General features: G+C 37.4%; 1 protein-coding gene across 2 annotated transcripts in view; it reads right to left on the reverse strand.

The window, feature by feature from the left end:
* Window positions 1-23083, reverse strand: part of ATP10D (ATPase phospholipid transporting 10D (putative)) — a 101081-nt gene that overhangs the window by 41883 nt on the left and 36115 nt on the right. Inside the window, exons 4-9 of one of the 2 annotated variants that reach the window (XM_028092541.2) lie at window positions 18711-18915; window positions 16519-16604; window positions 10256-10362; window positions 9846-9977; window positions 9313-9440; window positions 8940-9192 (exon numbers count right to left, since the gene is read on the reverse strand). In XM_028092541.2, the coding sequence (XP_027948342.2) occupies window positions 8940-9192; window positions 9313-9440; window positions 9846-9977; window positions 10256-10362; window positions 16519-16604; window positions 18711-18915 (911 nt within the window). The remainder of the gene's footprint in view (window positions 1-8939; window positions 9193-9312; window positions 9441-9845; window positions 9978-10255; window positions 10363-16518; window positions 16605-18710; window positions 18916-23083) is intronic. The other variant, XM_028092543.2, reaches the window with a different exon arrangement.

Here is a 23083-nt window from a genome sequence, read left to right on the forward strand (position 1 = left end):
CTCAAACTCTCTCCATCTTCATTACTTTAGTCCAAGCCACTATCATCTCTCAACTGGACCAGTGCAAATAGCCTCTTAACTGGTCTCCTTGCCCCTCTGCACTCCAGTCCTCAACCAGTAGCTAGAGGGATCTTCCTAAAACATAGAGATTACTCCTGCAACAAAACTTTCCTTATGTTGGCTTACATAACTCAAAATGATCTGACCTCTGCTGACTTCTCTCACATTCTTGCCCCTTCTTCTTCCACACTTGCTCCAAAGTCCAGCCTCACTGGCCTTCTTTCCTTACTTTGGAAAATCGCCAAGCTCATTTCACCCTGAGGGCCTCTCTACTAGCTGCTGCCTCTAACTGGTAGGTTTTTGCACCTGAACTTCAAGATTATGTTATTCAGATCTAAGCTCTAAACGTTAGAGAGGCCTTGCCCCCCTACCCAATCCAAAGTGCCTTCCAATCATTCTATATCATATCAACTCATTTTAATTCTCTGAAAAGCACTTTTCATTATTTTTTTTCTTGATTTAAGAATTAATTTATTTGCAACTATTTTCTCCAATAGAAGCTCTTTGAGAGCAGGGTCCTTGTCTGTCTTGTTTATCATGATATCCAGTGTCTGGAATACAGAGTAGACAATCGGTAAATATGTACTTGTTGAATTGCTAGCTGTCAGTATTCGGGCCAAGTCCAGCTGCTAAATATAGAGTATGGCTTTTGGCAAGTTACTTTATAAAATAAAGAATATTTGCATATCCTGTTTAATAGTCTTTAACTGTACTTTTTAAGGACAAGGAGAGGCTAAGAGGCAATGTGGTGATTCTGAGCTCTAGAACCATCTCTTTCAAAGACTCAGTGCCTTCTAGGAAATCACTTATTCTTTCTTGGGCCTCTCTTTTCTTATTGGTGGAATGAACGATTTAGATTTAAGACTTCAGGATTCTTCCCGGTTCTGCAAGTTTCTTTATATTCTCTGCCTAAATAATACAGAGCACTTCCCTGTATGGCCTCTCAGCTTCAAAAACCCATCTGCTTATGGAGTCCCAAACATACTCAAGTTCTCCATTCTCACCTGTGCTCTTGCTCAGAATATCCATTCTCTTCTCTACTTACGTAAATCCTCAACATCTTTAAAGGCCAGTTCCTCAATGGTGACCTCTGGAACTATACTGACCCCCACTCGCTGGGCCTTTGAAGCTTCTATGTACTGAATGTTACTATGTACCAGGCATGTGTCTCTTTTAATAACCAGAACAACCCCTCTGAGGCAGATACTATTAATACTTCCATTTTAGTAATAAAGAAATCAAGCTAATTTCCCCCATCTCACAAAAGTAGTATTCATCAGTCTTATATCCAGTTCTATAAGCTCCACAGCCAGTGCTCGGAGCCCTCATGCTACATTGTTTCTAAATATAGCCACATACATTAATGTGTATTATTCCTTATCAGTTTACATCAGTATCACCTGCTCAATTTCAGTGAGTCCATGCTTTTAGTTTAAATATTTATTAAATGAATGTATGAAGAGACACATGAATGAAATATCACTAGCATCAGGGGAAAGTTGTGGGGTAGGGACTTAACATTTACTGAGGACCTCCTTTTCATCAAGCATCTGTCTAGGTCCTTTTATAAACATCTACATTTCCCCTTTTCATCTTAAACATAATGCTACTGGGTAGGAACTATCACTGCTCTACTTTGTAGCTAGGAGAGGCTAAGATCCAGACAGATCTTTGACCACAGACATGGCATTTTGACATGGTTAAATAGCTAGTTGGGGTTAGAGCAGGGAAACGAATTTAGGTCTTCCTGACTCCAAAGCCAGTGCATGTATCCACTACTTTTATCTCCTCAGCAGTCATCTGTATATGATAGGTTAGTTCAGAGATTCTCAAGAAAGGGTGAATTTGTCCCCCAGCAAACATATGACAATGCTTGTACACACTTTGGTTGTCACAACTGGGGGAGGAGTCCTACGCACATTCAGTGGGCAGAGCCCAAGGAGGCGTCTAAACATCTTAGAATGCACACGACAGCCCCCACAACAAAGAATAATCCACCCCAAAAGGTCAATAGTGCTGAGGTTGATAAGTCCTTGAACAGCTAAAGAAATTTACTGGTGATGTGATACCATTTTTAAAATAAACAATTACAGTATTACAAAACCTACAGAAACATAAAGGCTATAGTTCAGGAATTTCTCCTAGCCATCATTAGGGAAATCAGTCATCATGCAACTGTGTTATTACTATAATGCCAGACAGCTCAGCCCTTAGGACAGGACAAACTTGTTCAATAAATAGCACTGGAAGAGTGGAATCAAGAACACATGGGGGTAATCTTTAATCATTTTGTAAAAAACTATGAGAAGGAAATAGACCAGTAAAGTTACAATTTGATTCTGAAAACAAAACTACTGGAGTATACTTGTAGACTCTGAAAATTTGTCAGAAACTGGGTATGGAAGGAAAAGCATATTACCATACTGATAAACAAAATCTACCCAAATGATCTTGAAGACTTTTCATATGTCTCTTAAAGCTGGTTCTAATTAGTTCCATGAATGCCTCAGAGTGGGGCAGAAATTCTTGCCTTCCAACTCAAAGGAGAAAATACAAAGTATGTAGTCTTTCCTTTGCCTCAAGGTAGGTGTTGGGTTAGATACTAGATCAACGATTTTATTTCTCCCTCTTAGATAATCCCTAATCTTCTCTTCCAACTCCCCCTTTGAATATCTAATAACCTGCTCATGGCCCATTACTTATATTTATTTGATATCTGGAAGAAGTGAGCAAGAGTCTATGGAACAAAAAGTTTATCATACTTTTCAATGTGCTCCCCAAAGGACCAAAACCAAAGATGAACAGCACAGCATACTCATGGATTTCTCCGAAATGTATCATCCCCATATCTGCCAAACATTTTGCTATGAACTAATCCCCCAAACATTTCCAGCATCCCAACTTTCACCGGCTTATAAACAGCATGCCCAGCTAAGCTTCGTCCAACTGTATCATCCACATATCCTTGATACACAAATCTTTTCTTCTAAACTAATTCCCTGTGCATGTCCAGCATTCCAAAAATGTCTTGCCCAATATCCTTCTAGGCCCCAAACCTTGATCAATGCTAAATTCACCTCCCAAGCTGACTGCCTGAAAATCAAAACAATATGCAACAAGAACACCAGACTTTAATCTTACGACACTAAGATATTTTTACATTTCCAATGCCTGTCTTCCACACTGGACCAGATAAATCTATTTCTTATTTTGAGAACTATAATTACAACAACAATAGCAGCTCTTACTTATAAAGAACTTATTCTGTGCCATGCTCCAAGTGGCTCTTCATGAATTTTCATGAATAATAGTAGATACTATTACTGATCCTTTTTACTGAGGCCCAGAGAAATGAGATAATTAGCCCAGAGTCACACAGCTTGTAGGCAGTAAAAATGGGACTCAGACTCAGGAGGCCTGATTCCAAAATCCTTGTTCTTGGGAACTATGACACGCTACCACTGTATATATCACATTCACAAACTGTGCATCATAAAGGCACTCTCCAGACAAACTCAAATTGAGAAACATTCTACAAATCCCTAAATAGTGCCCTTCAGAATTAGGATCATCCAAAAACAGAAAGCCTGAGAAGCTGTCAGATCTAAAGGAGTCTAAATAATGACTGTCACATGGTCTCCTGGATGGGATCCTCAGACAGAAAAAGGTAAAAACTGAAGAAATCTGAATAAAATATGGATTTCAGTTAATAATCACATATCAATATTAGTTCATTACTTATGACAAATGTATTATACGACTAATGTAAGATGTTAATGACAAAGGAAACTGGATAGAGGGGCAAAATGGAACCCTCAAGAGCACTGTTGTAACTTCTCTGTAAATCTAACAATATTCTACACTAATAAGATTATTATTAAAAAAGACATCCTCTTTCCATAATCTTTTAAGGAAATGTCTTCTAAAATTTTAATATGCACACAAATCACCTGGGAATATTGTTAAATGAAGATTTTAATTGAAGCTTTAAAGAGGGGCTGGAGATTCTGCATTTTTAATACACACCCAGGTGTTGCTGATGCTGCTGAGTCCATGGACCAAATTTCTAAGTTTCAAATTTATTTTTTTAAGTTTTTTTAAGTTTATTTATTTAAATAATCTCTACACCAAACGTGGGGCTCAAATCCACGACCTTGAGATCAAGAGCCACACACTCTTACAGCTGAGCCAGCCAGATGCCCCTATGTTGCAAGGTTTTAAAAACATCAAATGGTGTTGTCAAACGTGTTTAATTCAAATGCATACGTGCATGGGGCTATTTCCTAGCAGCAATGTTCTTTATGGAAAGACCTCCTAGGCAAAGCTTTTGCCCCCCAAATCCTGAAGGGTTAACTTGTTTTCATTTCAGTGAACATAATATGTCTCAGGGTTAAATTCTGGAGAGAAGAAGCCCCTACTATTCCCTCCTTCATCAATCAGAGTGTGTATGTACATGTCCTTGTTTTTAAACCATAACAGAAAGAGACCAGGAGCTCCGGATGTATCTACGGCAGAGATCTGCTCAAACGCAAAGGTGGCACCTTCTAGAAGTAGTACAACACCCACGGTCCACAAACAGTTCAGTCAGGTTAGCACAGGATTTTCAGTCACTTGGTACCTTCTCTGCCTAAGCGGCTACAGAGGAGAAGCACTTGCTGAGCCAAGTGTGCAGGCTCAGGGACTGGGGTGGGAAAGGGCTGGTACTAGCCTTCTTAAATGCTACAAATACAAAAAACAATGTAGTGCTTTCCATCGTACATTTTGTGAAACATTACTACTGTAAGATATTTCTTGAAAATAGGGATCTATAGTCAAATATTTTGGAAGACACTAATCTCACAAATGGGTGTGAAAGTTCAGCTACAGTGAGGTGGATTATTTACATAAATTTTGGCAATTATTATAGTGCAATATAGCCTAGCCTCTAGAAGAAAAAGGAGAGAAGAGAAAGGTGGTCATGATGAAATCTTAAGAAAAATGGTTGTAAAAACAAAAGCACACCATAATGCCATTTAAAAAAACAAAACAGGGCGCCTGGGTGGTTCAGTTGGTTAAGCGACTGCCTTCGGCTCAGGTCATGATCCCAGAGTCCCAGGATCGAGGCCCACATCGGGCTCCGTTGCTCAGCCCTCTGAGCCTCCCCCTTCTCATGCTCTCTCTCTCCCCCTCTCATTCTCTTAAATAAAATCTTTAAAAATAAATAAAATAAAATATATATATACATATATATATATATATATACATATATATATATATATATATATATATATGTATATATAAATGTGTCCAAAAAAAAAAAAGACTCAAAAGAAATGCACAAAAATGTTAACAGTGGTCCACTCTGTTTGGTGGGGGTTATTGATGGCTTTTAAATTTTCCTCTTTTAGCTTATCTGAAATTTTCGAGAATATTGCTTTTTGTAACAAAAATACAATAAATAAGACAAAATAGGGGCACGTGGGTGGCTCAGTCATCAAGCATCTGCCTTGGGCTCAGGTCATGATCCCAGGTCCTGGGATCGAGCCCCGCATCAGGCTCCCTGCTCCGCAGGAAGCCTGCTTCTCCCTCTCCCATTCCCACTGCTTGTGTTCCTCCTCTCGCTGTGTCTCTCTCTGCCAAATAAATAAAATCTTTAAAAAAAAAAAAAAGACAAAATAATGCAGAGTATCATCATATCCAATATGACTAGCTATTTTTTATATTTATATAGTGATTATGTGATAAATATTCAACATTTTATCCCTAACGTTCACAGGTAACAATAAAACCTGGCTTAAAAAATATATGTGCCTAGGAGGGGCACCTGGGTGGCTCAGTCAGTTAAATGTCTGCCTTTGGCTCAGGTCATGATTCCAGGGTTCTGGGATCGAGTCCCACAGTGGGCTCCTTGCTCAGCAGGGAGCCTGCTTCTCCCTCCACCTGCTCTGCCTGCCGCTCCCCGTTTGTGCTCTCTCTCTCTGACAAATAAATAAATAAAATCTTAAAAAAAAAATTCTTCTCCCTCTGCCCCTCCCCCCACTCATGTGCAAGTGCTCCCCCCAATGAATAAAATCTTAAAAAAATATACATATGTATGTATGTATGTATGTGTGCCTAGGAGAAAATACAGTTACATTTTTTAAAATTTTGGCCCGGGTTTAAGTTTAACACTACTGACAGAAATTATAATATTCATAATCTTATTAATATTCATAACAACTGACAAGATTTAATAAACATATAAAAATTCTGACAAGTAGAAACACCCTAAGAGACCATGCTAGACAGAATTCTAAGATGGCCCCCAAATTTCCGGTCCCCCTGATGTATACACCTTCTGGGTACAATGGGGTTTCACTTCTGTGATTAAATTATGTTGTATGGAAACGTGGAAGGAATCTGCAGATGTAATCAAGCAGCTAACCAGCTCAATCTGAATTAATCTAAAAGAAGACTATCCTAGGTAGATCTGATCTCATCAGGTAAAAAGAAGGGTCACAGTACTTTCCCTGAGGTCAGAGAAATTCAAAGCTAGAGATTCTGCTGCTGGCCTTGAAGAAGCAAACTGTGAGGCTATGGAGAGGCCATGTGGTAAGAAACGGTGGGCCACCTCGAGGAGCTCAGAACAGTCCCAGGCTGACAGCTAGCAAGACAGCAGGGACTTCAGTCCTACAACCTTAAGCCTCTGAATTCTGCCAAAGACAAGGGAACTATGAAGAGGACTCTGAGCCTCGGATAAGACCACAGTCCCAGCTGATACCTACATTTCAGCTTGGTGACAGACCCTGAGGGAGGATGTCGCCATCCCACACCCAGGCTCTAGCCCCACAAAAGCTATGAGACAGTATATCTGTGTTGTTTAAAGCCACTAAATTTGTCGTAATTTGTTATGTGACAACAGAAAACTAATACAGTGATAAATGATGAACCAGGAAAATACTCATCACATATAGAAGGATAGTATCACAGCATCAAATTATTTAACATTTAGTTCAATACAAGTGCACAAATGAAAATGGACAGTGGCCACAGACAACCTAGACTGAACAACGAGCTGAATGCCAGTCCTGCCTTAATAGATAAAATCTTCCTACAGATGACAAAGAAAAGCTCATTTGTAAAATAGGAAAAGGAAATGATCACTTTACCAAGGAAATTCAAAAAGCCAATAAACATATAAAAAGTTAAGCATCTCACTGCTCATCAGAGACAAATTAAGACAATGAAGTGCTGGGGCACCTGGGTGGCTCAGTTGGTTAAGCGACTGCCTTCGGCTCAGGTCATGATCCTGGAGTCCCGGGATCAAGTCCCACATCGGGCTCCCTGCTCAGCAGGGAGTCTGCTTCTCCCTCTGACCCTCTTCCCTCTCGTGCTCTCTCTCTCTCTCAAATAAATAAAATCTTTAAAAAAAAAAAAAGACAATGAAATGCTGATAAAAAGAGTAATTTCATCCCATTATGGCTGGTGTGAAAAACGGGTATTGTTTTTCTGGGTGGTGGGAATGTAAATTAGCACAATATTTTAGATATAAATTTTGTAGGATCTATAAAAATTTTATATGCGCGTACCTCTGGAGCCAATAATACCACTTCTAGAAATGTATCTTTTTTTTAAAAAAAGATTTTTTATTTATTTATTTGAGAGAGAGAATGAGATAGAGAGAGCATGAGAAGGGTGAGGGTCAGAGGGTGAAGCAGACTCCCTGCTGAGCAGGGAGCCCGATGTGGGACTTGATCCCAGGACTCCAGGATCATGACCTGAGCCGAAGGCAGCCGCTTAACCAACTGAGCCACTCAGGCACCCTCTAGAAATGTATCTTATAAAAATAAGATATGTACAAACATGTATGTACAAAAATGCATATTACATGATGAATTTTCTTTTACATATCATAATCTTTAATACTATCTCCTTGCCTTAAACTCTAAAAGCTACATGAGATCAAGGGACTTTTGCCACATATTAGGGGCTCACAAAATTTATGTTGAATGAGTAAGTAATAACTGAGTAAGTTCACTGCAAGTACTGTTACAATAGCAAAGTAAGCTTGACCACATACAATGCAGTACTATGCACTTAATGTTATGAGCTGACTCAGAAAAAAAGGCCATGAGATATTGTTGAATAAAAGAAGAAAACTGCAAAAAAAAAAAGTTCTAACTTATAAAAGGGGAAATGTGCAAATATATATGTTCACATATAAAAGAATATGGAGAGTTATATATTCATCAAATTGTTAATGGTGGTTAACCTCTAGAGAGTAAGCTTTTTAATTAGTTACGGATACTTCTCAGAAACATTTTCATAGGAGTGTACATTACTTTTGTAAATAACAAAATTAATGTAGTTCAATTCTTTAAAGAAAACTTGCAATTTGTATATTTACTTCCTTAGCCTCAGATGTTTAGCTCATCATATTTATTCTTAAACTAGGTGTTCTTAACCAAGAATTGATGGATATCTATGGGCTAAACGATGATGTGATGGCTTAAAGGGGGGGCTGTAGCCCCTCCCTTTGGAATTATTTTCAAAATATTTCTTAGGGAGATGGTCCATAGTTGCATTAGATTCATTAGATTCAAGATATTTCTTAGGGAGATGGTCATAGTTTCATTAGATTCTCACAACTACCTATAATACTGTATTCTCACTTAACCTCATCTCCAACCTTCTACTACTAGTAGTAATTTACTTTCCTTTTAAAGAAACTATGGCAGTAGACTCCTTGACTCTGACCTACTAACTTTTGAAAGAACAACAATGAAGCTTAACGCCTCTTTTGATGAGTTAAGTACCTAATGCTTAAACATAGCACCTGTATGCTAGAATTATCAGACCTTTAACTAGGTGCCAAAAAAGACCAATCTTAGGGTTGGTTTTCATAGAAACCCAACACTCACCATTTTCTTCATGGCAGTAATCAAACCCTGCCACACTACATCTTCGGAAAACCATCTTATTCTCAGTGAGAGTTCCTGTCTTATCAGAAAAGAGGTACTGAATCTGTCCAAGATCCTCAGTGATGTTCAGGGCTCGGCACTGAACAGTAGAATCCATCTTCTCATTGTAGAAATCCACATCACTTTGTATAAAATATATCTGTCCGAGCTTCACAATTTCAATGGAAACGTAGAGAGAAATGGGAATCAAGACCTAAGAGGAACCAAGTAATTCAAAAAATGTTAGAGAGCGAAAAGAAAGTTTGAGAAACCAAATATAGTTGGGTAAGTAACAAATATCTTAAAATTTTATGATGAGCTCAACAGAAATTACCTGTAACAAAATGATCATGGTCCAGAACATATAGAATCCTGCCAACACTGGTGATATGACATGTCCATCAGGCTCAGGGATATTAAAAAACATCATGCTTTCATATCTACTCAACCAGATTCCATGACCTTTCAAAAAACACACAGACATGAAAAGGATGCTATATATGTATTATGTAAATATAGAACTTCATTCCTAAAGAGGAATAAAAGTATTTATTTTGGTTGAACACCAAGGGTTTATTTTTGAAAACAAACTGAAATGCAAAAGGCTCCACATTCTCCTGTCTCGGTGTCTCTTTAAATCTCTTCCCAGGTCCCTTTCCTACTGTGGCCACATGTAACTGGATATAATCAACATTAATGCCTTTCAGATCACAGAATGAGAAAGATAAAGATCTGATGGAAAAAAATTATTGGCAAATAATCTCCTTTGCAGAAGTCAAATATTCATAAATATTTCAAAAATTAAATACTTTTAAATAGAGATCTTGCTGAAAAGATGTCAGTATAAAAAAATCCTATTTTACCTACCCAATGCACCAGTTAAACACATCACAACCAAAAGCAGGACACACCAGAGGACATCTGTATTTGCTCTCCTTTCTAATTTGCTGCGCTTATACCTTGGACCACTGTTGTTCAGCATTGCTTTGGTTTCATGGCCTACACAGGTAACATGTCAGAAAATGTGCAAATTAAAGCCAGATAGCAAATATCAAATTTTTAAATCTCTGTGACAGATACAAAGAGAAGATGCATAATATATTTTGCTAATTTAGTTTGCTTTTGTGATCCATTTAGAAAAACAGAGACCAAGGATTAAGTTTATCAAGACAAAATTTCCTTTCTGCTTTTGTAAACTGCATTTTGAATAAATGGAAAATGTTAACTTGAAGAAAAACACAGAGGAGACAACAATGAAAATGGGAAGTGTCACTGACCTGCGTAAACCACAATGCCCACAACAGCCTCTGTGTTTCTAATGGTGCATCCTCTAAGTAATAAATTTTCTTTACTGAGACCCACACGTTCTTTGTTGGAATGTTCTCTGTAAGAAAGACAGCACAGAGATTCATTTTTACTTAGCAAAAGTGGAGGGAAAAATAAATAGCAAAAATGGGGATGTAAAAATAAAAATCATGGATTTTGAGTTTTCTTGACTGGGAGTATTAATTTGAGCAGTTCAGAAGAAAGGTTTCAAATCTCTGGGCCATTTGCTTTTGTTATTTTGCTTTGGCGCAGAGAAAGATGCAACAAGTTTCAACTACCACTGTTTTCTACTATTCACTGTTTGTCAACTTCTAGCACCACAGAAACTCAAAAATATTCCAAATAAGGAGATGTTACTCTAGTACAAACTGTATTTCAGCGTAACTTAGTAACAGACAAGGGAAAAGTTCTTGATAGAATTAGGAAATTACTTTTTCCAACCCGGATGGAATCAAGGATTGTTCTAGGCAATGGTAACCTATGGCTGCTAAAATCATTAGGTGACACATGATGAGGAATTTTATAATGAAAGGATAAGGCTGAGAATACCAATCTTAACAGAACCACTGACGGGACAAGGGACATCATGGGCCTCCCGATGGTATGGAACAGAAGCACATGTCTCCACAGGATCCTAATCAAGGCTCTGTCACCGCAAATCAACCTGGGGTCTGCGGCATCAAGAGATCTGTGAAGGCTTTGAAACTGTATGCAATAGTTCCTGCGTGTACGTATGTGTGGATATCCATGTCTACCTTGGTAGAAAGAGGAACTATTTCTTTCATCAGATTCGAAGGTGCCCCTGGACAGTTTACAGGAAGTCAGAGGGCCAGAAAAAAAAACAATGTTCACCACCACCCCAAGGATGCAGTGGGCCAAATCTAAGTGCAGTATAAACCGCAGCCAAAATGACCTGGCTTATTCAACAAATGGATGGCAAGGGGGCACAGGGAGAAGCAGGGAGGTCTCAACTCGGGAAGAAGGCAATCAGCTCAGTCTAGAAAGGGGTAAATTCTACCAGCTAAATGACCTAATTTCTTGGGAGGGAAAATTTAGAGACATGTCAACCAAATGAAATGGGCAGACCTTATTCTGATCCTGGTTAGGCTGTACTGACTACAAAAAATTTTTTTGAGATAACTGGACAAAACTGAACAAAAACTAGTTATTAAATGACATCAAGAAATTGTTCTTAATTTAGTTAGGTGTGATAATGATGTTACGGCTCTGGTCCTTTACTGATATGTATTCATAGTGAAGTAGTTACAGTGAAATGCTAATGGGGAAGAAATAGGAAGACAATTAAAACAAAGTTGGCAAAATTAGCCCATGAGTGTTCATTATATTTTTCTTTCTGCTTTTGCATGCTTGAAATGTTCTGCAATAAACAACTTAAAAATTATCAAAGTAATTACTTCAGTTATGATAGTGGCAAAAATACAGAGAAAAACAACTGGAAATTTTTTTTAAATAAGCAAAAAGTAACGTATTTCAGTATTTTGAAAATGCCCTCTTCATTTCAGCATTAAAATTAGACTGTTTTCTAAGCAATATGCTTCAGTCAGTAAGTTGTTTCTTTTTTCTTACATATAGGAAAACTGTCCCTGTATCTGGCATCCTTGCTATCTGGAAAAATAACTCTTCAAAGAATGTTTCATACCACAAAGGACAAAAAAAATTGATTTGTTCCTTCACTCCTATATCCGTAAACACCTTATACTAAGAGATGTATGTTTCCATTCCTTCATATACGTCGTTTTATGTACAAAGAGACAACCACGGAGTCATAGTCAGGGTCAGCAGTGTCCTTGGGTTTAATTTAATTCTACTTCCTGGTTTTATAGAGGAAGAATTTAAGTCCCAACATTCACATTTCCATGTAGTATTCCCAAGCAAACACCACACAATGCTCATCAGGATAGCATTCATTATCCCTAGAACTTTTATAGGAACAGATTTAATATACACAAGCATTTCCAAAGTTCCTCAGTAAGATTTTAGATTTTTTTCCCCCCTGGGATCCTTATTTTTCACGATTACATCACTCTAGGTTACTATCATTAGATCAAAGCCTAACTCCTATCCTTACTGCATCTGCCCAAACATTAAACAGGTCCTGCACCTGACAGGTATATATTTGGCACTTATGACATGGGACCTTTGGACTCTATATGAAGCACTGACTGTCCACATAGAGCTCTTATCCATTGAAGAAGCTAGGTAACATTTGCCACATGCCCAGCAGTCCTGCTCAGATGCTGGCAATGGAAAAACACACACAGTCGTGGCTCCTGTGGTCTAAGGGGAGGTAACTGATAGAGAAATATGTAAGTGTAATAAAATTATTAGAGATATTATGATAGAAATCTGATATTCAGCATGCACTGTGGGCACAAATAGGGAGAATGTCAGTTCTACCTGAGAGTAAGACCAGAGAAATCACCATGTAGAAAGTGAGCTTGAGCATCTCAATTTTTTATTTGATTTTTTTTTTAAGATTTTATTTGTCAGAGAGAGAGAGAGAGAGAGCACAAGCAGGGGGAGTGGCAGGCAGAGGGAGAAGCAGGCTCCACGCTGAGCAAATGATGACCTGAGCTGAAGGCAGACGCTTAACTGACTGAGCCACCTAGGCATCCCTCAAGTTTTGTTGATTTTAGAAAACAGACCACAAAGCAGGAAAGGAATAAGAAACTAGTTTCGTGGATAAAAATAACTCCACATAAAATCACTGTATCTTCCTGAGCTGACTCATTCAATGCTTCCCTGCAAGTTGCTGAAGCCAGTTCTCAACAGAGGCATTAACAGAGCAGACCCAGGGAAGTCCAATCACTGAAGAAGACAGAATCTCAGGGAGTGAGAGGAAGCTGAGAGCATCTTTTGGATGTGGATTCCAAGAGGAAGGCAATTCCCGTGGTCAGACCAGGCTAATCAGAAAGTAAGGCACCACACTTGAAGCAGACAGACATCAGGGGAGCCCATCTTGAATGGAAAAAACCAAAGAGCAGGCAAACATGGCATCATGGAATCTGGAGGCAAGTGATAATTAGGAGAATCAGGAGGTTAGTGGGTCCCTAGAGCTAGGTGAGGGCTCTGGGGCAAGACTGAGTACCCACAGCAGCAAAAGATGTCTCCAGTGTGTCCGTTAAGAAAAAAATCACGTCCAGTGTGGATGAACACAGAGGCTGACAAGGTAGACCAGGACTCCCGTTTCAGAAATTTGGTTAAGGCACTCATTAATCTGCTTTCCATCACTATAAATCAGCTTTTGTTTTCAAGAAATTATATAAATCAAATCATATAGTATATATTCTTTTCCACCTGGCTTCTTTCACTCAGCGTGATATTCTGAGATACATCCATGTTCTTGCGTGTATCATCAGTGAATTCCTTTTCGCTGAGTAGTATTACATGGTATGGATATCCAATTTGGTTATCCATTCACCTGCTGATGGACATTTGGGTTGTTTCCAGTTCTGGACTCTCACAAATAAAGCTGCTGTGAATATTTGTGTGCAGGTTTTTGTATGAAGAAATGTTTTATTTTCTCTTAGGTAACTACCTAGGAGTGGAACAGCCCGATCATACAGTGGACATATGTTTAACTTTACAAGAAACTTCCAAATTGTTTAAAGTGGCTGTACTTTATATATCCCCACAGGTGGTATCTGAGTGCTCCGGTTCCTCTACATTCTCACCAGCACTTCTATTCTTGGGTCTTTTTTAGCAGTTGTAGCTCTGTGGTTTTAACGTATATCTTTTGACATAGCTATTTGTCATCTACATATGAAGTGTCTTTTTTTTGGTGAAGTGTCTGTTCAAACTTTTTTACCATTTAAAAAAACCATATTGTTTGTTTTCTTACTGCTCAGTTTTGAGATTTCTTTATGTATTCTGAACACAAGTCCTATGTCCAATACATGCATTGCGAATATTTTCCTCCAGTCTGTGACTTATCTTCTCATTCACTTAACAGTGTCATTGAAGAGAAAACGGTTTTAATTTTGATGAAGTTCTTTTTTCTATTTCTGGCCTTTTATGGATTGTGCTTTGGGTGTTGTATCCAAGAAATCTTTGCCTAACCTAAGGTATCAAAGATTTCCCTTATGTTTCCTCTATGTGTAAGGAGTTTCTAATCTTAGGTTTACATTTAACCATAGGCTCCATTTTTGGTTAAGTTTTTTACACAGTGAGAGGTATGGCTTGACATTTATTTTTTAGAATATGGACATCCAATTGTTATAGCATCATTTGTTGAAAACAGTAATCTTTCTTTACTAAATTGCTTGTGTACCTTTGTCAAAGGCACATTGATGGATAACAAAAACCAGCTGACTGTAAATGTGTGGATCAATTTCTGGACTCTATAATCTTTCAATCTCTTCTGATCTACTGGTCTGTCTTTATGCCAAAACAACACTAACTTGATTATTGTACCTTTACAAGAAGTCTTGAAATCAGGCGGTGTTAGCTTCCCACTTTGTTCTTTTTCAAAGTTGTTTTAAGTTAATATGGGTCCTTTGCACCCCCATATAAATTTTTAGAATAAACTTGTCGATTTCTTTTAGAAAAAGACCAAAAACAAAACAAAACAAAAACAAAAACCCAAACCATGCTGGGATTTTGATTGTGATTACACTGAATCCACAGATCTATTTGGAGACAAACTGACATCCTAAGAATGTTGTGTCTTTCAACCCATGAACAACATATATCTCTCCAACTATTTAGGTCTTTAATTTCTCCCAGCAGTGTTCCATGGTTTTGAGTGTGCAAGTGTTTCACATCTTTTGTCAGAATTATCCTCAGGTATTTCATTTTTTCTGATGCTATTATAAGTTGTATTTGGAAAAATTTCAGTATCCGGTTGCTCATTGCTAATATATAGAAATACAATTGATTTCTGTATATTGACACTTCCTACAACCCTGTCAAACTCACTTATTAAATTCTTATAAATTTTATCAGGTTTTTCCCAAAGAACATCAAACCATCTACAAATAAAAGACAGTCTTACTTTTCTTATTTGATAGCTTTTATTTCCTTTTCTTGCCTGACTTCACTAGCTAGAACCTGCAGCACAATCTTGAATAAAAGTGGTAAAAGTGAATAACCATGTCTTGTTCCTGATCTTAGGGGAAAAAACATTTAAAAGCATTTAGTCTTGCATCATTAAGAATGATTCTAAATGCAGGTTCTTCATAGATGCCCTTTATCAGGTTGAGAGAGTTCCTTTCTATTTCCAGTTTGCAAGAATAGGAGTGAGATTTTGTCAAATGCTTTGCATCTATGAGATGATCACTTGGTTTTTCTTTTACAATTTGTTAATTATGACTTGTTCATATGGTGAATTATATCATGTGATTTTTTTCTAATATTAAACCAACCCTGAATTTTGGGATAGGTCCCACTGGGTCATGATGTATTATCCTTTTTACATATTGTTGGATTTGGCTTGCTATAATTTTGTGTAGAATATTTACATCTATGTTCATGCAGAATACTGATCTTTCCTCATATGTCTTTGTATGCTTTGTTATCAGGATAACTCGGGCGTTGGAAATTTTCTCTACCATTTTGTCTCCAGATCACCACTATGAAGTAGGTCTAATTATCTCCTCTTAAAAATCAGGAGACTGAAGATCAAAAAGAATAAATAACTTGGTTCAAGGCATAAAGCACTAAAGTGGCCAACACCAGACCTGAAATTAGGTAAGACCTCAAATTCTAGCTACCCTTACAAAAGGGACATAGATACCACGAGAAGTCTCCAAAATGAACACTGTTGGGACTTCCCATACTTTTTCTTACACATGTTCCAAACCCTTGGCTAACTTTTGCCAACCAGAAATATCCACCTGATACTCTAATTCTGCAGGAGGACACTATCTTATCCTGTCACTTCGGTTGCCAGTTCTTTCCAGACACCTCCTTCCAAACACCATGTCTTGGGCTTACTATGGAGCTCGTGGAAAACATTCTTACGCTACTGACAGAGACTTTATAACTATTTTAAGAAGAAGCTTTTGGTTCTTAAATCATACATAAGTAAATATTTAACTAAATGATTAAAATAAAGCTAAATTAATAGATGGCTAAACACATGGCCTTTGGTGATTTAACTTGGATATATGGACACATATATTTTATTGAGTTAAATATAACCGCAATCAACAATTCCACTCACACCAACAAAGGTAAGTCATTTATCACTCACAGATAGCCTCGGAATCTGTTGAGGTCATTGTTTGGACTTTCACATTCTATCTTACTGGAGAATTTCTCTGGGTCAACTTCAGAGTCCTAAAAATAAATAAATAAATAAATAAACAAACAACTATACATACATTTTAAATCACAACACAAGAAGAATTCAATGTCAAAACGATGACATTTTTACGTATATCACTTAATTTGCATTAAGCATATATGTGAACATTCTGAGCACATATACATTTAATTCCAACACATTTTATTTAAAATTTAAAAATAAGCTGGACATCAGCATCTTACAAAATTCTCTAATGGATTAAACGATAATTTTAGAATGCTTGATGAAACCAATGAGCAAATAAGTAAAGGGTTTTTATAGAACACAGGCACAGATTCACTAAGAATAAGCCATGTGAACTTTATCTCATTTCCTTGTTTTTATATGAATGTTCGCTTAATAAAAGAAATACTATTGATATATCTTGTAACGCATTAACATATCACAGCAAATGTATGGAAAATCTGAGTTATATAATCATATGATTTGATTTGTTAATCAATTTTTTGAGTTCTTCTGATGTACCAGAATCTCGACTATGTACTTTAAATATATTAATTTCTTCTTTAAAACCCCATAAGGTAGGTGTTATAATTAGGTCTAATTAACAGATAAAGACAGAGAAGCACAAAGAAGATCAATAATTTGCTATAGGTTTCCACATAAGGCAGGCTTTAGAAATAGGACTGCAAACCTAGGTCATGGGATTCCAGAGCACTGACCCTTAACTGAACCCAAAGTATGATGACTAATCAACTGCCATCACCCTTAAAGTAGGTACTTAGTGGTATATAACAGAATCTCAAATTGTATAAGATTTTTACCAATGTCTTAGGTATATAAATGCTCACAAAAGTGACAATGACAAGCTGAGAGGCATATCAATCACAGGATCCAAATTAAATCCAGAGACAGAAAGATGGCCCATTGTTACATCAGATGATGAAATTTACTAAAGATTAGGGCATTTATGTGGCTAAAACACTTTTTAGTTTACAAGTATAAGATGAAGAAAACCTGACTGAACAGTTCAGTTTTAAAAAGACCATTATTTTTTTTTTTAGTTTTGATACCTGCATGCTTATTTTTAAATTTTTTTATTAACATATAACGTTTATTAACATAAACAAAAATTGTTTGTTTTAGAGGTACAGGTCTTTGATTCATCAGTCTTACATAATACGCAGCGCTCACCATAGTACATACCCTCCCCAATGTCCATCACCCAGCCACCCCATCCTTCCCAACCCCCCTCCACTCCAGCAACCCTCAGTTTGTTTCCTGAGATTAAGAGTCTCTTATGGTTTGTCTCCTTCTCTGGTTTCGTCTTGTTTCATTTTTCCCTCCCTTCCCCTATGATCCTCTGTCTTGTTTCTCAAATTCCTCGTATCAGTGAGATCACATGATACTTTTCTTTCTCTGACTTATTTCGTTTAGCATAATACCCTCCACGGCGTTGCAAATGGCAAGTTTAAAAAGACCATTAATTTTTAAAATACTTCATCTCAAGTGTTTCCAGAGAAAGGGAAAGGAAACTGATATGTAAGCACTATCCATGACATTTTTACATATATTACCTCATTTGCATCTCACAGCAAAGCTATGAAGCAGGCATTATTGTTTCTACTTTAAGATAAACTGATACATAAAATAAGTGACTTGCCCAAGGTCACACAGTAATTAAATATCAAAACAGGAATTCATTCAAACTCATGTTAATATAACTTTAAAGTTCTTGTTTCCCTCGCCACAGCAGGGTCTATTAAGGTCTAGAAGCTCTGTGGCAAGAGAAGCTACACGAATCTCAAAAGGTCTGGGTATAGATGCAATTACAGATTTTAGGAACAGAAGGTGATTATTTCCATTGCAAAATAACTCTCCAAATTGCAAAGTAATTCCGTTTCCTTTAATTCAGTTCCAAAAAATATAGGATTGCCAGACTAAAATGTGTGAACTTCAAAGTCATTACATCCTATTATCTATAAAACACTTCCACAGATAGCTGGAAATGGATTAAGTCCTCTGGGATTCTATTTTGTAATAGTAAAAATGAATTTAAAAATCTCTTTATATGTACCTGTGAAAATCTTCTGAAAAGAAAATGTTAATAAATCACCAACTGAGAACACATTATTTACCTGTTCTGCATATCCTCTAACCACCTGCCTCTGTTTTAAATTGCTCTCTCCATCAAGACCAGAAGTCTCAATGTGACAGATTCCATCTGGATCAGTAGAAAAGAGTAAGACCATGTCTGCAGGAATAACCTCATTACAGGAAAGGCGAATAAAGTCCCCAACAGCAACATCTTTCCAGCACTGGTCGACATATTTTTTCTCTTTCCTAACATTAGGGGGAAACAAAAGTATAAAGAGAGTATGAAGACAGAAACATATATAGTCTTATTTTTTCAGTTTTGTGTATAATTTAAAGCATGTTTAAACCCTTAGGGTGAATTTTAATCCATTAAATGTTAAAAGGGAAGCCAGAGAAAACCTAAATTCCAGAATTTGTTTCACCTGAAAATTGAGTTATTGAGCTAATAAAACATATTTCTCAGCTCCTTTGTCCTTTGAGATTTTGAACTATTATGCTGTTTGAGGTGTAACTGGAATAAAATGAACATTTGCTGGGTTTACTCACGTACAACACAATCCCTGTGTACTGCTGTTGTCAGGTATCAAGGATCCAGAAATGCACAAGACACATCTACTCTCACAGCACTTCCTGTCTGTCTGATAGGATGAATTAAAGAAAACACCAAGGAAGTAAAATAAAAATAAAATGAGGGGCGCCTGGGTGGCTCATATGGTTGGGTGTCTGCCTTTGGCTCAGGTCATGATCTCCAGGTCCTCGAATCGAGCCACACATCGGGCTCTTGGCTGGCTCAGCAGGGAGTCTGCTTCTCCCTCTCCCTCTGCCTCTCCCCTGCTTGTGTGCTCTCTGTCTCTGTCTCTCTCTCTTAAATGAATAAATAAAGTCTTAAAAATTTTTTTAAAAATGAAATAAAATGAATACTCAACATTTTAAAAATTATTATACTACTTATTAACACCTCTAATTATCACTTAATAGAAATACTGGTAAGACAGTCCTGAGTCTGATGCAGCTAATCACTAGAAAAGAAGGATGGAAAACATTCACCCTTTTCAGAAGTGTAGTTTTCCGCCATATATATTCATTTTAAGAAAAGATACATCATTTGAAGTTGTCTTGCCTTAAATACCCTGCTTTATGTTAAAGTTTCTGCCATACTTCTCAAGCCTTTTCATACTAACCTGCATGAATTATGCTTCAGAAAGCGTTTTCCTTAGAGTAGAATGAGGAAATCTGTATCACAGAACATCGTATCAACTGGTTAAACAGCATTTCATACACAGTGTCACCAACCAATATTAGGAAGGCTGTCCCATTCCCTTATTGCCTACCTAATAACCATAAAAAACTGGTATTTGTCACAAAAATACACTTATTTCAAAAGTAAAGATTTATTTCCAATTACATTTATAGAGCTAAATATTCACACTTGTTGTCAAAGATGCCTGGGAGATAGCTATATTCTAAATTATGCATCAGATTAAATAGAAATGCCACCTTAGGGCAAAACTTGTATACTTTCTGCTCTACAGAATTATATCCGTTATTTCAAGAAATATTTAGCTTAAAGGGCTACCTAAGAAATACATTTTCAGGGCTTATTTTCCCAAAATATCTAATGCACCAGGTTGAATCCAACTAAAGGAAATCCTTGATTACCTAAAGAGTTGGTTAGTTTACAGAGAAAGGCAAATCAATGATTTTGTCCTTACCATTCTTTTTCCCAGTGTTTGTGCACACCCGTTCACTCTTCGTGGAGGAAAGTAAGAGAGAACATCCAAAAACATAGGTATGGGTCATATTTCAAAGGTTCAGTCCTAAAAATCTAGGAGTAGTGATTTCATTCCATAGAAAATGGGGATTCACAAGCTTCACCAGAAGAAGGAGGATGGGATACTACTTCTATTTACTAACTCCTGTGACAGAGTAATGGATGGACTTTGGGTGTCAAGCTAGTTTGGTGTAGGAATGGCCAAAAAAACTAATGTGAAGTTATTGAAATAATTCAGGAGAAGAATGAAGATGGTCAGAAGGCAGCAGCAACAGAGATAAACACAAGATTAATTCAAGACATATTTGGGTTTTTTGACTTAACTACATGTTTTAGGACTTACCACACCACATTTTATGACTGAACTACATGTAAAGGAGTTACCAAGCATGACTCTACAGTCTCTGACTTGTATGATGGGATGATTGAATGGTGCCTTTCACCACATCTCAAATTTTCGATCAACTAGTTGCATGAGAGGGCAGATAATAAACTCAGATTGGAAAGTTTTTATCTGAAGCGGGATGTGAAACCGAGGATGTGCTGCAATTTGAGGGTTCTGATCTTATGCTCATGGGTACAGATATAAATGTGGAAGTCCTAGGAACATAGAGGGCAGGTGACACCAGGTAAGGACATGAGATTCCTTAGGGAAGGAGACTTCAAGGTAATAAAGAAGTGGAAGGAGACCCCAGAGAAAGTAATATCAGAGAAATCTAGAGAGAAGGAAACTTCAAAAAGGGAGTAATCCTAGTGAAGCAGCAAAGGGGCCAAGCCTATGGTATTCAGTGATTAGGATGTCTGTTGACTATGGAAAATGCTGATAGAGTGAAATTGTTGCTGGGAGTATGAATAAGGAAGTGAGACCTCCATGAACCAGAGAGCGACTAGAAGTTGAAGAAGTAGAATATTTCATGATGTTTAGCTATGAAAGGAAATAAGGCGTAAAAGCAGCCACTGCAATGAAAGGTAAGTCAAAGGACAAAGGATGAGAGTAATTGGACATGAACATGAGATGTACGAAAGGAGTCCATGGAACAGGCAAGGTAGAAGACAGAGCACTGAGTGGGGGATGCTGGTGGAAGCTATGGAGAAACAAGGAATGGGATTAACAACACAGAGGAAAGGATTCCTATCACAATAAAGGGAGGTGCCTCTTCATCTAAGGTCAGAAGAAAGTTGTTGAAAATGTGAATGATCCACGAAGGAATGGGGGGTACACAATTCATGTTTCATGGCCTCTACTTTTTCTATGAGGAAAGCTACAAGGAAAATTTGCTAAGAATTTGTAAAGATAGGAAGAGAAGACAGACTTGACTCTTAGGGTTAGGAATTTTATTTTTCTTTCAGACATAAGAGGTAGGATTCCTCTAAAGGACAAGTTTATTTATTCTACATTGGAACAAAATTTAAATGAAGCCAATTTCATAATTAACTTCACTTTTCCCTATTTGGAGTATACACCAGGATTTCAAAAAAAATACCTAATTTGCCCAGCAGCTAGCTAGTTCAGATCAATAAACATCTACAGACCTTAATTTATGCCAGTTACACGTTAGGTGCTAAGAACACAAATGGTTCATATATGGTCACCACCCTATACAAGTTATGGTTGAAATTAGAAAAAGAGACACAAACAGTACTTTCATAAGAGAGAGGTATGCATGCCCAGGTTACTATGGGAGCCAATAGTTGGGGTGTTTAGCCCTGGAGGAGGTGAGTCTTGATGGATGACCAAGAGTGACTCAGGTGAAGAAAGGTGGGACAGTGTATCAGTCAAGGTACAAAGACATAGGGCAAGAGAGAGCTCGTGTGTGAAAGCAACTGCAAGCGAGTGACAATGCTCACTGCCACATTTAACTAGCTCTGAAGATTTCTCACTGCGGTAGACTCAAAAGGAGACTATATTTCCTTACCCAACAAAGAATTAAAGCTAGTAGGAGGACCTTCTTCTCCCACAGCCTGAATGTTCAGCTAGAATTTCGTGCACCTACTTGGTTGTATGTGCTTCTGAACTACTCTCATTGGACAGAACATTGCTCTCACAATCCCTCCTTCAGGCAAACTTCTAGACCCATTTCGCTTCTTTAAGAGTTCAAGATCACACATCTTTGCTACATAAGCCTTGGGAAACATTGGGAAGGACACACTGGACTATTAACTGTGATTCCACTGGAGTGGGAGGAAGGGGAGAGGTAAGAAGGAAGGGTGGAGAATGCAAACTTCTACTTCTCGCTTTAACAAATTTAAAGAGAGAAAGATGAGAATTATGAACAAATTTTTCTCTGATTTTTTTAGCATTTTCCCATAAGATGCTAAAAAAATTTATAATAAGCAAATAATGAATAATCGTTGCATACAACAGCAAACATTTAACAGATGCTCTATATTCACCAGCTGATTTAATTTTTGTATCAATGTTATGTGGTTGGTCCTATAAATGAACTATGATCCCTGCCCCTCTGCCTTTATAAATGAGAAAAACTGGTTTTGGCAAATTAGGTAACTTGCTCAAAGTCACACAGCTCCTAAGTGGTCCTGGGATTTAAAACAAGGCTGGTAGCTCCAGAGCCCATCTCTCAAGAAGCAGACTTTACTCCAGCTACACTCACTTCCTGATGACCACCAAATAAAAAATGTTTT

The sequence above is a fragment of the Eumetopias jubatus genome, unplaced genomic scaffold (genome assembly GCF_037043125.1).
Source record: "Eumetopias jubatus isolate StellerSeaLion01/CBP00866 unplaced genomic scaffold, mEumJub1_p1.0 scaffold_2, whole genome shotgun sequence".
Lineage (NCBI taxonomy): Eukaryota > Metazoa > Chordata > Mammalia > Carnivora > Otariidae > Eumetopias > Eumetopias jubatus.